This window comes from Microtus ochrogaster, linkage group LG8 (assembly GCF_000317375.1).
Source record: "Microtus ochrogaster isolate Prairie Vole_2 linkage group LG8, MicOch1.0, whole genome shotgun sequence".
NCBI classification, from domain to species: domain Eukaryota; kingdom Metazoa; phylum Chordata; class Mammalia; order Rodentia; family Cricetidae; genus Microtus; species Microtus ochrogaster.
Genome location: NC_022033.1, coordinates 9,876,220 through 9,891,467, shown reverse-complemented (window position 1 = coordinate 9,891,467; position 15,248 = coordinate 9,876,220). Strand labels below are relative to the sequence as shown.

Sequence of the window (15,248 nt, the reverse complement as noted above, 5' to 3'; positions counted from 1 at the left end):
AAAATAGAAAGTTACAGTGCTTGTGGCTTTGCTGAACTGGAGACAAAGACTTAGAGCCGGGCACAAAAGCCAATTCTTGTTGTTCAGCATGAGTTCTAAAGTAAGAAATGGGAGGCTGAGGGCAATTCAAAGAGATGACGGCCTTGATAAGGAGGTTGGTCCTAAGAATGGAGTTGATGATTTAAAAGCATGGTTAATAAGAGATTTAGAAAAAGGAGGAAGGGTTAGAAGTGACCGCTGTCCCTGTTTCTGATGAAGAAAGGAATCCAAGATGTAACAGATTTAAGCAAGCTGCATGACAGAGTGTGTGGTATGTTTTTAATTTGAAAGAATACATGAAAATAATATATATACATGGACAAAATATGTGTAGATGGTATCTATAACAAAAGCACACACACCCAAAACCATAATGCCCAGAAAAGAATTTCGGAAGATTCCCCAATGTCACTAGCTTGGTGCGGCTAAGAGGCAGGCTGGCCGTGACTTGCACGATTTATTTCTGCTGTGGCAAGCATTCACTACTTTCATAAGCTAAAACCCAAGGACTCACGAGAGAATTTTTAACAGAAAGGAAAACATCTCCTTTGTAGATAGCGACCTATAAAAGGCTTGTTAAACTCCAAGCAATCCTTTGAGATTTGCTCTATCTTTAATTCTGAGTGTCTATGCATGGGGGTGGGCATGCACGGGAATGCATGTGCCCGTGAGGCCAGAAGAGGACTGCGGACCCCCTGGAGTGCCTGTGGGTGTGAGGGGCTGGATGCGGTGCTGGGGACCAAACTCCAGTCTCCTGAAACAGCAGCACTCAGACCACTGAGTTCCAGACCAGCCTGAGAAACGTGGAGAGAGAGAGGGAGGAAGGGAGAGAGGTCGGGGTGGGGGGGCAGGGAGGAAGAAGAAAGAAAAAGAAACAAAAAGAAAGAACTAGAAACTCCAACCGAGGGGAAGAACTGTGTGCACACACTCACCTTGCCCTCCACGCCCACACCACAGTCCGATTCCTGGATCATGCTGACATCATTGCCTCCGTCACCTGCGGAGCACACAGCAGAGAGGAGATTAGGAATGTAGGGACAGTGACAGGTGGCTCACAATGGCAGTCTCAGAGAAACCATCCATGCCTTGCTCTTCACTCTGTGCCAGCCATCCTCAAAGGAGGCAGCTGATGCATGCTGGAGACCAGGTGGCTCGCCAGGGTCAAATGCTGAGCTGTCACAGAGGCCAGCATCTACAACCTCTTCTCAAGCGCCCCTACAGGACATGGACGTCCTCAGGACCCTGTGGCCAGCACACCTCATACTTTAATCCTTGAACACCCAGGTGAGGAGGCCACCACCATTGTCTCCATCCGGCTGAGGTGCAAATGTAGGCCCAAGAGGGAAAGGGAGCCACCACCCATGATAACCAGTCAGTGACCACTTGGTTGAAAGACTTGAACACAGATCTGAACCTCAGCATGGGGTCTTCAATCCTCTGGAATGCCATGGCCATCAGCCACAGGCCAAGAAGAAAGGACCCTTCCCTTTAGGCATGCTTGTCTCCTCTCTCTCAAGGGAGGGGAGGGGAGAAACCATAGCATCCTCCTGGCCTGAGTCAAGAGGCCTGGGGAATCTGAACACACAGCAGCAGGACTCTAAGGTACTTGTCAAGTCAGTTCAGAGCATCTGGGCCAGCAGGACAGGGCCTCCAGCAAGTCCACCGAGGCGAGCTTACCCACTGCGCAGGTGAGCTTTCCGGTGCGTTCCTGGAGCAGCCGCACGATCTGGGCCTTCTGGGTAGGGGCACAGCGGCAGCACACAACAGCTGGGCACTGGCAGGCCAGCTCCATGAACTCATACTCATAGTACTTGAGGCAAACCTGGGGCAGGGGGTGGGGGAGGTGGGCAGCATCAGCCGATGCCCCCCCCTCCCTGCAACCCAAAGCAGGAAGAGGTACCCTACCCATAAGTTCCCAACACTGACCTCCAGAGAGTCTCCAGAGATGACCAGGGCACAATCATGCTTCCTGCGGAAGGCATTCAGCTCAAGGTGTGCTTCCCCACGGTTGGTCACCTGAAAGGGTACAGGGACAGAGAAGGCCTGGCTCTCTGGAAATGGCAGATGGCATGATGAACTCTGGCCTCCTGCAGCTTGTGTGAACAGGTCCTTCCCCTCCTGTCACCAGTCTTTGGGTAAAGGATGCTGTGGACCCGGGAGACTGTATGACGTTCATCCCTTTCCGTTTCCCAAGGACTAAAACGGACACACAGTCAGGACTGGGCAGGCACCATGGAGACCTCTTGCATTTACTCTCAATAATGCACCCAGGAGACCAAAGCTCGGAGGGGCTCCTTAGCCTGGAGCAGGGTCACCAGAGCCCTGGAGGGCAGCCTTTCTGTACAGGTACTGCTATAGGCTTATGCATTGTGCTTGACTGTTGGTGATGCCAACTTTCTTCTGCTCCCCAAAGGAGAACACAACCACCAAAAAGGACCAGAGCACAGCATGAGCTCAAGGCTATGTAAAGGAGTTCCTTGACACTAGCTGAAGGGATTGTCCGTTGGGACCCCTAGCTCTTCAGTAACCTACGCAACCACCTGAGGTCACCAATGGCTGCCCTCCTCCCTTCAGAGGCCCATTCCAGGTTACGGGTTACAGGACAAGTGCAAACACCACCCTGTATGGCCCCAGCAGGATGCTTTACCAGCCGGAAAACATGAATGTCTTGGTTTCTGGTCACCAGATGTGCGTTCTTGGCTGTGCACGTGGCTGTCTCCAGCTTGTCCCCTGTTAGCATCCAAACCTGAAATCACAGCAGGAAAGCAGTCCTGAGTGCTGGGCTCTCAAGATGCCCTGCCCCTAGGGTCAGTGAGGCTCTCGAGAACATCAAACCTCCCGAGACTCGTAGTACCTGTGATTCCAGGGAGAGCCCAGCATTGGGGCTTAGTGGCTACTAATAGTGGGAGCAAAAGCCGACTGTTCACCAGAGAAAAATCAGGCTGAATGGGGTGTGACAGGGCACAACTTTAATCCTAGCATTCAGGAGGCAGAAGCAGGAGGATTGTTATGAATTGGGGGCTAGCCTAGGCTACATATCAAGAACTCCCCCAAAACAATAAAATAAAAAACAATAATAAGCAGATATGGTGATACATGCCTGTAATCCCAGCAGTCAGGACTGAGGCAGGAGGGTTGTGAGATCAAGACCACCCTAAGCTCAAGATACTACCTCGAAAAGCAAAACAAACGAAGCACCATGCTCTGCAGTGGCTGAGTGGCTGCCAGTAAAGAGCAATGAGATGCAAGCAGAGAGACCTAAGATCTGGAAGCCACGGCGAAACTATCTGTGCCCCACGGAGCCTGTGTCTCTCACAGGACGACAAGAGGGATCAGAGGTGGCACCTGAGACCCTGAGGCTCCAGGGTCTCAATCATGCAGGTCATGGGCCTAATCCCGCATACAAATGAGCAGAGCTGAGGCTCAGGCCACTCTCCTACACGTGTGACCAGCCTTCTTGGCTCAGTGTGACGTCAGCACCCAGCACACTCTAATCGGCAGGGAGCCCTGTGGTGGGCACACCCACCACTGTCAGTCACACATGGCACTTACTAACGGAACATGTGAAAAACAACACACACTTAGATGGTGTGCTTTGCCCGTTAGAGCACACTTTAAACTTCACACCAAGTTGACTGTCTAGCCAGAGGTAGTAGCTTCATCCATCTCCTGTGTATGTGTACTAACAGGCTGCAGAGATGGCTGAGCTGGGTAAAGGCATTTACAGCATCAGCATGAACACCTCAGCACCCACATAGGAAGCCATGTGTGCCATGCATGCCTACAACCTCAGGGTTGGGGTCAGGGGAGCTGCAGGGACAAGGAGGGAGGGGCGCTGGGCTTGTGGGCAGTCAGCCTCGCTCCAGGTTCAGAGAGAGACCCTGTCTCTCAAGGGAGGGAGGGAGGGAGGGAGGGAAAGAGGGAGAGAGAAAGAGACAGAGAGGAGAGAGACAGACAGACAGAAGAGAGAGAGACAGACAGACAGACAGACAGACAGACAGACAGACAGAGAGGAGAGGAGAGGAGAGGAGAGGAGAGAGACAGACAGACAGACAGAGAGGAGAGAGACAGACAGACAGAAGAGAGAGAGACAGACAGACAGACAGACAGACAGACAGACAGGTTAAAAGCACAGGGTGTGCTCAGCGGTAGAGTGCTTGCCTGCCATGCACAGAGATCTGGGTCCCACCCCCAGTACAGCATAAAAAAAAAAAACAGAACCACAACCATAATCCCAGCACTCAGGAGATGAAAGCAGTACAATTAGGAGTTTGAGGACAGCCTGGGCTACACATGCAAGTCCTCAGCCTTCAGAACCCAGCATCACTGGTCCTCAGACGCCCTCTACTGGCCCCGCAGAGAAACCGTCTGGATTGCTTCCACTCCAACAGCAGATTAATACAGAAGTCTCTCTACTTCCCCAATGGGGTGGCTGTCCCTTTCTCACCGGGCCAGAGCAACTGACAGTCGCTAGCCAGTCACTCAACCAAATCACATGGTGCAGTGGGACCCAGGGCTGTCCTGAGTGACTGGGAGATACATACCCCTGACCTTCAGAGAGCTAGCCCCGTGAGGAGGTAGCCAGGAGAAGCAGTCACTTAAGATGGTTTCCCAAACCAGGCCTTCTGAGGTGGGGCACCCTTCCCAAGCCAGGCCTTCTGAGGTAGGGTACCCTAGGGTGCCCTTCCCAAGCCAGGCCTTCTGAAGTGGGGCGCCCTGGTGTCCCCTACTCCTTCCACTTCTTCCTTTTGCAGACAGGCTCTCACTATATCCCAGGCTGACCCTGAACTTGAGATCCTATCACTGACTCCCACATGCCGAGATTACAAGGCACCTCACCCAGCCTTACACACTCAATGTCTCCCCTACAGTCCTACCTTGATGCCGGCATTGCGCAGCGTCTCCAGGGTGGGCCTGACGTCGGCTTGTAGTTGGTCCTCCACACCAGTCAGACACAGCAGCTCCATCTCCATCTCCAGGCTCTCGATCACTGTGGCCACCTTGAGCGAACGGTCATGCACACTGAGCTTGGCTTGGACATAGCGGGCCTGGGGAATGACAGAGACAAGTCAGGGGGTGGAGAGATGAGGTGAGGCCATCACCCCAACACACTGCGCAGGTCAGCTGGGCCTCCCGAACCCCACTTTTGAAGATAACTGACTCCAATCTGACCCTACTTATTCCCTCTTTATCTGGCAGTGAAACCGAAGGGAAGCTGGTGGAACAGCAGGCACCCATGAAAGAAACCTGATCCTAAAGTCTTACAAACACATGGGGCACATCAGAGGCACAGGGCCAAGCCAACTGCTGGGGAGCTGGTAAGGACCCTAGAGATCTGTCCCTCAACTACATGCACCCTGGCACTCATATATGTCAGCCTTGTACCAGGGACCAGGCATCAGGCAGACAAGGTCCTTCCATGGGGAGCATAGTCAATGGGGTGAGAAAACCACAAGTAGATATGATTGGAGCACAACTCTAACCTATTTTATAGCTCAAAACTAGCTGGGTGGCTCACATCAGTCACCTCAGCACTCAGGAAGCTGAGGCAGGGGGATTCTAGGCAAGCCTGGGCTACAAGCAAAATCTTGTCTCAAAACAGCAGCAAAACAGAGATAGAGAGAGATGGGATAGGGGTGTGAAAGTGATTTAGTTCGAATCTTCCTAGAGTAGGTGACAAAGAAGGTGAGTCACGTGGGAGATTGTGGAAATGACAGGTAGTGTGGGAGACATCTTGGAGAGGCCACGCCTGAGCATGAAGTGGGAGGTGGGCAATGGAGCGAGCGCCAGGCAGAGCAAACGCCTTTGCACGGGGCATGTGCAGAGGCCGCCCTGCGATGACAGGAAAGCTGGTGCTCAAAAAGGCCAGCGCGGCCAGAGTGGAGCGAGCAAGGTGTGTCCCCAGGAGAGGTGACTGAGGTGGGTCAGGGATGCAAGGCAAAGGTCACGAGACACTTACTTCAAAGTCTTGGTACTGCTCCTCTGTGAGGGACTTCTTGGCCACCACAAGCACCCGCAGTCCCTCCCGGGCCATGTTGCCACACTGCAAGGCAGACAGAGATCAGTGGGAAGCTATGTTCAGGCCCAGGTCTGAGACTGCCCCAGAGGAAGCCAAAGGATCAGGGAAAACTGCTTTCCCCTAAAGCTACAGTCTCCCAAAGCCAAGCTTCTAGCTGAAGCTGCAGAGGGGCGAGCTACAGGCTGAGTCCAGCACACATGGGTTTTCTCTGGCCAGCACAGTGGTAAGGTTACACGCAAGCATAGCTGGCTGGTTGACTGGACAAGACTTTGTTAATTGTGGGTTAACCACCATTCGCCATCCCCTTGCAGTCATTGCTCCTGTGTGCACCCATAAACACTGGTGCCACAGCCCTTTCAAGGGGCTAAGCGTGTCCAAGTGTAACCCCAAGAAAGACACACCCAGGCCTGCCATTTATCTGTGTGCCTCACCTGGCCCTTGGGCATCTGGTTTCCAATCCCCCAGGAGGGAATTGCATTACTAAATGGCAGAGTGAGCACTCACCTGCCTGAAGGTGAGAGCTGGCCTGCTGACCTCAACCAGCACGCCTCCCTCCAGCTAACTGTCCACCAGGTAGCTGGAATTTGTGGTCCCCAGGATCTTCACCCCTGTAACTCCCCATACAATCACCTTCCCCTTGAGTGCGGGCTGGACCTTGTGACTTGTTTCCAGCACAAAGAAAAAGGAGGGGTGCTGTATCTGTGCCTAAGCCAACAAAGATGGAGACTTCCATCTTGTCTGTCATCTTCCACTGCTTGGATGAAGATAGCTGTCACGTTGGGGGTGCCCATGAAGAAATCCATGGAGCAAGAGACAAAGGGTGGCAACTGAAGGAAACCCAAGACCTTGGACCACGGCCCTAAGGAGCTGGGTGCTGTCTGCACCAACAGTGCAGCACCAACAGTGCAGCACCGAGCACCGAGCAAAGACTGAGCTCAGAGAACTTCCTACCCCAGTTGGATCTTCAGCTGAGCTATATATCGACACCCAGGCTGTAGTCAATGGGAAGCCCTAAAGCAAAGACCCCAACTGAGCCACACCCAGACCCTACTCCAGACAAATCAAGAAGGAAATGCAGGCTGTTAAAGCAACTAAGTTTTGCCATAGGTAGTACCACAGTTTTATGGTAGTCGGTGCCACAGCCAGCAAGCGAGTACAAGGACCGGCTCATTCCCCACTGCAAGGCCAGGCAGCCTCTGCAGGGCAGGCTCCCAGGACCCCGCTTCAACTCACAACCCCAGGCTTACCTCTTCCTCCAGCCAGTCATTGTACTGGACGATGCCAGCCATGACAACGTCTGCTCCCTTCATGTAGAACGTGATTTCCCCCGTGGATTCATCCTGGAAAGAGGGTTGAGAAGTGATGACCATGGAGGGGAACACCAGCCCACAGGCCTGACCTGCTTCCTGTGACAGGCAGCGTATAAAGTGCTTGGAAGAGCCAGCGCTTCTAAACTTTATATATATATATATACACGTATGTATGTATGTATTTATAATTTATTTATATGTGTATGTATGTTCTGTCCGCATATGTTTGAGTACTACATGTATGCCTGGTGCCCTTAGAGACCAGAAGAGGGCATGGGAGCCCCCGGAACTGGAGTTTACAGACAGCTGTGACATACATGTAGGTGCTGGGAGTTGAACCTGTGTCCTCTGGAAGAGAAGCAGGATTCTTAACTGCTGTACCATCTCTCCAGCCTCCCAGTGCTTTTACTGGCCAAAGATAAAACATTACGGGGGAGAAGGGGTGGCTCACTCTGGGGCAAAGGCCACAGAAGGGAGAAGAAAGCTCAGCTCGGAGCATTTGGAAAACTGTTAAATGATAAAGCAAGATCAAAAAGCCAAGACTTTTGTCTGGGAATCTGTTGCCATTCCAGCTGGAACTGCCCACATGCAGCTGCTCGTTTCAACTGTGCTGTGCAGCGGTGGCCAACTGTGCTCCATAAACAACAGGAAGACGGCAACAGGGAGCTGGGGACCCTCCACATCTCAGCACTGCTCCTGTGTGAGGCCTGAGGCTCTGCGGTGGAGCGGCCCACTACCTCGTAGGGCAATAAACAATGATGGGGCCTCCACCCACCAGGTGCCAGAAGAGGCCCCGTGGTGACAGTGTCCTCTGGAGAGACAGCCAGTCTTCCCACATCATGGCTGCCATCTGAGGATGTGTCAGGGTCACAATCTTAGCTAACCTGGGGCCTGCGTGGCCCAGAGGCCACAGGTTGGGCACGCCTGCTCACCGCTGAGTACTGCATGAGAAGAAGTACACAGAAAGCAAATGGCCGCTCAAATTTTGGTTCCTCTGACCTGGCAGGCATCAAACACTTGGCCTGATACCAGTTCTTAATGAGGAGCACAGGGCGAACTGTCTCCTCTCTGCCTCAGCGTCCTCCTCCGTCAAGCAGGAAGTGCAGCACATTCCTATGTACTGACCAGCACAGATGAAGCAAGAGCACTGGTACGTGGCACGTGCGTGGCCTCACACAGGTGGCATTCGTGACAGTGTTCTGGATGGTTAGGTGCACCCTAAGTCCCTCCAGTCTGCTCTGCAGGGAGAGGCTCAGTTCCAGATTTGCAACGGACGACAATGGACAGACACTGTCAGCTGCCACAACCCTGAGAAGAGGCTTCAGAGAGGCCACAGGTGCCACCACGTATCCCCGAATCCTCAGGTGTCCACACAAGCAAGAACTCATCACTGGGCTCCATCCCTTGACAGTGCAGAGGCTGAGACACAGGCTCTGGGGAAAGCTGGAGGGCAGCGGATCCTCAAGGCTCCAAAGAGAAGACAGGTGACATTGATGAAGAGGGCACGGGCAGGGCAGTCAATGCTGTGTGCATACACTTTACTACTCGGAAAGTCCCAAAGCCTGTCACCTCCGACTAGGAATTAGAGGAGCTGAAGAGATGGCTCTGCGGGGAAAGGTCATGCCACAGCCATGAGGACCCGACCCGAGTTCAGATTCCCACTACATATTTCTATTTTTTAAGGTTGGACATGATCGTGCACCTGCAGTCCCAGCACTAGGGAGGCAGAGACAGTCTGCAGCATGTTGGCCAGTCAATCGGATTGAAATGAGTTCTGGAATCAGAGTGAGACCATCTCAAAACATAAAATCGAAGCAAATGAAGATGTCAAATGTCAGCCTCCAGTTTCCACATGAATGCATGCACATGTACACACGTACACAGGGGGGGGGGGAGACAGAGAGAGAGCGAGAGAGAGAGAGAACATGAGTAACTAAGGGTATGGTTCAACCACTGGCTCAATCTCTCCACCTTCATTTTGGACACGGTCAACTGCACACTGTGTCCAGGAAGGGCAGCCCTTGGGCAGAAAGAACATAAAAGCATCAGGGGTTTTCATTCCTTGCCCCTTCCTGAAACTGGTGCTTAATACCATGGCTGCAGGAAGGATTGACCCCACACGGCTTCCTTTACCAGAGGGGCTCTGGCCAGCTCGGTCATCGTATCCAATATAAACACTGCAGCCATTATCTCCTCCGTGTGAGTCACTTCCTCCCACCCAGGTCATCCCCAGTTTACTGTGTTCCCATGTTATGGTGACATGACACCATAAACATACAGAGATGGGCTGATCTAGTAGTGTTGTCTTGTGTCCTTGTAGTCTGGGCCTGGCACCTGATTACAGGCCTCATTAATTCAATGACAACGCTGTGGTTCCTAGCAGCGATCCAATTCCACTACTCCACATGGGAAGCGTGGAGCATAATGGGACGTCTTGTACAACGTGGGATTCACAGTTCCTTCAGAAACATGTGCACAAATGCCTGGGGCAACCGGCTTCCCTGACCTCACCTGACCCCTTAGGAGGCAGGCCCTCAGACAGAGAAGGAAAAGAGCTTGGGGGCGGGGAGGATGGGGAACAGGCTGTGAGCACCCTGTACGTTCACCTACACCAGTCTAAAAGGCTGGATACAGTCTACTGGGAGGACAGACAGCAGCAGCTAAACCCGGTCAGAGTGGCATGTAGTAACTCATGCCTGCAATCCTGGCACTTGGAGGTGGGGGCTGAAGCAGGATGGGCTACTGTGAGGGCCAGGGTTCCAGTTTGAAATCTTGTCTCGAATGCCCTCCCATCCCTGGGAAAGAAAACAAGCCAAAGACTGAACAAAACCTGTCTACAGCAGGCAACGGGACAGTCACGTGCATATAAGAGGTCCATCCCTCCAGCACGGGAGAAAAAGGCTTCTCAGGCACTGTACAACACACACACGTGGCCAGACTCCCCTCACGGAGGCATCCCATTGGATGCCAGTAGCATCCCCAGTCTCAGCTCTAAAGGTCTCACCTTTCAAAGGTCACAGTGAGAGTCACTGAGCTGGGGAATTGTGGGGAGGTTAGTACAAAGTAAAAAAAGCCATCTCAAAGCCTGGGACAAACCAAAGATAGAGGGACAGGCAGGCAGAGGTGAAAACATTAGCTCACTAATGGCATTTCCCTAATACCTAAGGCCGCCTTGAGAAGACGCATGCTCCCAGCATTGTTATTAATAGTCAAAAATGAGAAATGGCCTATGCAGAAGGAAGAGGAGACCTGAAGAACGATGGCTTGCTGGGTGAAAGCACTGATCCCTGGACCCCACATGGTAGACAGAGGGACCAGCTCCCACACATTGTCCGCTGACCTTCAGAGGTGCACTGTGAAGTTTCAGAAGACTCAACTTTCACAGTTAAGAACAGAACACACCGGCTGGAGAGACGGCTCAATGGCTAAGAGTACTGGCAGCTCTTCCAGAGGACTCAGGTTTGATCCCCAGCACCCACACTGCTGTTTACAAGGGTCCTGTAACTCCAGTTCCAGGGCATCCAAGGGCACCAGGCGTGTGGTGTATATTACATACATACAAGCAAAACACTCATACATAGAAAATAAACCTTTTAAAAATTTCAAAGGCTCTAGAACACACATGCATGCATATATGTAATTTTAAAAAAATCAAAAGTGAATGAAACGGGGTATCTTCCCAAACCCCACACAGACATTAAAATCAGCAAAAACCATGTGTTGATGGTAAGGAAACTTTCACTGTGCATATACACATAGGCAGGCAGACAGGTGCACATACTCACGCATGCACACGTGTGCACGCACGCACACATACACACACTCACGTGCTTCAGTAAGGGCAGGGAAGCTAGCTTGAGATGAAGGCAGAGGCTAAGTTTACAAATGTATATGGATACATATGCTTTTAAAAAAAGACTGAAATAAAGGTTCTTGATGCGGCAAAAGGCTGGCTCCCAACTCATGGTAATCCTCCTGCCCTAGTCTCTGAAGTGCTAGATTACTGGCGTAAGCCACCATGCCAGGCTTGATTTCCCTTTTTATTAACTGTGAAGGCTGAATCTTAAAAGCTGAGTGTTAATTAAAATAATAATAATAAACTAACTAGGCAGGGCGGGGGCACACTCTCCCTAGTGAAAGCAGACTCACTGGGCCAGCAGCACGCTGGGCTCCAGCCACCTTGCGTGGGAAGACACAGAGCCACTTCTCACAAAACATGACGAATGTCTGGGAATGAGATCCCTTCACAGCTAAAGGAAGGGCGGTGTGTGCGGTTCCGCTCATTCTCAAAGCCGGGCACTGGGGACGATCTGATGAGTCAACTCTCAGATGAGCTCAGCAGAGTCCGTGGCCCTAGAACTTGAAAAATAAAGGCTGGAACCAAGTGAGAGTAACTCTGTTGATGGTGCTGACTAACTCCAGGAAACACCCACCCGAGCAACTTCTGATAGCCTTGAGCTCAGATGTGCCTCGATTGGCTAAAGTCAAGGGTCAGGCCAGGTGCAGCCTGTAGGAAAGGCTGCACAGCGTGGGAGGGAGAGGTTCCCTCCCCATTTGACATTTGCCAAGGACATGTGTCCCACAGGGAGGGTCACAAAGTCCCAGCCGGCATCTGGGATCTGAGTTGACTCAGATGGGATGTTTCAGGAGCTCACCCCAGCCTGTCACTGGGTCTCCAGAGCAGCAGTGCATGGAGCCACTGCTACAGTCCCTGGATGGAGGCGGCCTTATCCCCACCCCTGGAGATGTGCTGGACCCAACAACTCACCCCTAACGACAGAACAAGGCTGGCTCCCGAAGAGGGCTTCCAGCTTGCTCACACTCTCACTAGGGTGAAGCCAGACACGAGGCTAGACCAGGGAGAGACTCACAGAGCAGTAGCTGAAGGTGGCCTCTGTCTAGATGTCCTGCAGCCCACTGAAGCTGTGGGCAAGTGAACTCTGTCCCAGGAGATCCTGAGGACACAGTGACCTGGCCAAGTTCTGATGCCAGCCTTTGAGAACTGAACCAGATACCCAAGCTGCACGAGATTCCTGGTCCATAGGAAGTGTTAGAGAACACAAGCAGCGTGGTTTCCAACCACTATGTGGGGTAGCCCCCTAGCAATGAATAATGAATACAGACCCAGGGGCATGGGTTTTTCCATGTCCTCCCTGTCCCATCTAAGCCCTAGCCTGGAGGTGTCTCAGACCCATCACCTCCCCATGTAGACTCAGGTGTGTACCTTCAGCCTTTCTGTGCCTCAGTTTCCTTCTCTGTCAAAAGCAAATGACACAGCTAACCTGTGAGCTTCTGCTGAACAGGTTCTCGTCAGCTCATGCCAGCCACTGAGAAGAGCCACAGCATCGGCCCCACCTAGCTGTCATCCACGCCCATCACTGCTGGCGCTCTCATCATGGCTACCTCATCGTACAGACCACCCTCCCTGCTCATGACCGCACTTCACTGCCAAGCATCCCTTCCTCCACTAACCACCACCATCACCACTCCTGCAGGATGCTGACAGCCCCTCAACGCTGACTGTGGGCTGGCTTCATGCCCCAGTGATGCACCTGCCTCTGCTTCCCTAGCACGGGGATTGCAAGCACACACCACACCACCCAGCCTTTTCACCTGGGTTCTGGGGTTCAAACTCAGGTCTCTGTGCTTGCTCAACAAGCATTTTACCTACTGAGCCAATCCCTAGCCCCCAAGCTTCAGAATTCTTTGGACATCAACAAAACACCATGAGCAGAAAATTCTACACCTGCCAGACAGTGGCGGCACAGGCCTTTGATCCCAGCACTCGGGAGTCAGAGGCAGGAGGTTCTCTGGGCCTGAGGCCAGCCTGGTCTACATAATGAGTTTTAGGACAGCCTAGACTACAGAGAAATTCTGTTTTCAAACAAAACAAAACAAACAAAAAGAAAGAAAGAAAAAGAAAAGTTCCACATCTGACTCAGGTTATAGTCAAAATAAAATCATACTAAAAACAGTGTTTAAGATTGCCTTCAGGATCTGGGGATAATCCAAATATCTAATGTAAATGTTCCTTGCTGGTCACAGGCATTCTCTAGAAAGGATATTCATCCCCCACAGACACACAATGGAGCACCACGCAGCCACAAAAAGGAACGGAAAGACTGGTATATACAATAACATACATGCTCCTTGAGACCTGTTAGCAGGAAGAAGAAACTGAAAGATCGCAATCTACATTCCATTTACAGGAAGTGTAAACAGGAGAATCTGCAGGGGCAGGAAGCAGACGGTGGGAACGAGAAGCTGGGGAGGTAAGGTGGCTCAATAACTGCATGGGTTTAATTCTTTTTTTGAAGATTTGTTTATTTTTATTTTATGTATGTGGGTGCTGTGCCTGCATGGATGTCTGTGCACCACATCCATGCAATGTCCTCACAAGCCAGAAGAGGGCACTAGATCCCATGGAACTGGAGTTACAAAGGACTGTGTCCATGCAGGTGCTGAGAGCTGAACGAACCTGGGTTCTCTGGAAGAGCAGCCAGAGCTCTTAGCCACTGAGCATCTCTCCAGCCTGTTCCCTTCTATCGTATTTTCACTTATCGCGCACGTGTGTGTGTGTGTGTGTGTGTGTGTGTGTGTGTGTGTGCGTGTGCGCGCGCGCGCGCGCGCGCAGATGCCACAGCACGGGTGTGGAGCTCAGAGTCCTATGATTAGACTCAGGTCCTTGGGCTCAGTGGCAAGCGGTTCACCCACTGAGCCATCACCTGCCCTGAAGAGTTGTCTCTGGCTGTGACAACAGAGTCTACACAGTCGTGGAAGAGAACAAACGAGGCTGGCACCAGCCCAGGTCATCACTTTCCTCTTTGCTACAACCAGACCCCTGAAAGCAGCTTCAGGGAGGGAGGGGAGAGGCGGGAGGGGAAGCATATTCTGGCCCAGCTTAGGGAATAAGATTCACCATAGTGGGGGAAGGTATGGTGACAGGAAAGAGTGGCAACTGGTCACATGGTCACATGGCCTCTGCACTCAGGAACCTGAGCAGCTAAGAGCAAGCAGGCTGGGCTAGGGCTCTCAAGTCTGTCCCCAGGGACCCACATCACCCAGTGAGGCTCCACCTCCTGAAGGTCCCAGAAGCATCTAAAATTCCACCATCAGTGGGAGCCAAGTGTCCAGACTCACAGCAACTTTTAAATGGTTCCTTTTTTAATAGTTATTTTATGTTTTGTGAATGTTTTTATGGTGCTTTTGTTCTTTGGAGACTGGGCTCACTCTGTAGCTCAGGCTAGCCCGGAACTGACAAGGACCTCCCTGTTTACTCCCAGCTCTGAGGCAGCAGGTGGAAGCCATCACACCTGACTGCTATGTGAGCTTGATCTATGAAGTACAGGTGGCAGGCTGGAGGAATGGCTTGGCAGTTACAAACACTTTCTGCTCTTCCCAGATCCCAGCACCCAGGCCAGGCAGCTTATAACCACCTATAGCTTCAGCCCCAGCGGATCTGACACCTTCTTCTAGCCTCCATGGGCACCTGCACACATGGGCATACACCCACACAGACATGCACACATACATATAAAAAATAATTTTTCTAAAGAATATGAACTGGGCATGTGACTTGCTTAGGTATGTGCAAGACTCTGGGTTCAACTCCCATACAACACAGACACAGAGAGACAGACAGACAGACAGACAGAAATATGAAAAATGAGAGAACCAACAATATGGCTCAGCAGGTTAAGGTGTTTGCTGCTAAGTCTGATGGGGTGATTTTGAGTCCTGGGATCTACATGGTAGGAGAAAACCGACTCTTCAAGTTGTCCTCTGACATTCTCTCCTCTCTCTCTCTCTCTCTCTCTCTCTCTCTCTCTCTCTCTCTCTCTCACACACACACACACACACACACACACACACACACACAC

General features: G+C 51.9%; 1 protein-coding gene across 3 annotated transcripts in view; it reads right to left on the bottom strand.

Moving 5' to 3' along the window:
• Atp9a (ATPase phospholipid transporting 9A (putative)) overlaps positions 1–15,248 on the bottom strand; it is a 97,136-nt gene that overhangs the window by 11,706 nt on the left and 70,182 nt on the right. For all 3 annotated transcript variants that reach the window (XM_005362835.2, XM_005362836.3, XM_013352176.2), the window contains exons 16-22: positions 7,306–7,398; positions 5,999–6,082; positions 4,917–5,087; positions 2,687–2,785; positions 1,966–2,055; positions 1,717–1,861; positions 972–1,036 (exon numbers count right to left, since the gene is read on the bottom strand). In XM_005362835.2, coding sequence (XP_005362892.1) covers positions 972–1,036; positions 1,717–1,861; positions 1,966–2,055; positions 2,687–2,785; positions 4,917–5,087; positions 5,999–6,082; positions 7,306–7,398 — 747 coding nt within the window. The remainder of the gene's footprint in view (positions 1–971; positions 1,037–1,716; positions 1,862–1,965; positions 2,056–2,686; positions 2,786–4,916; positions 5,088–5,998; positions 6,083–7,305; positions 7,399–15,248) is intronic.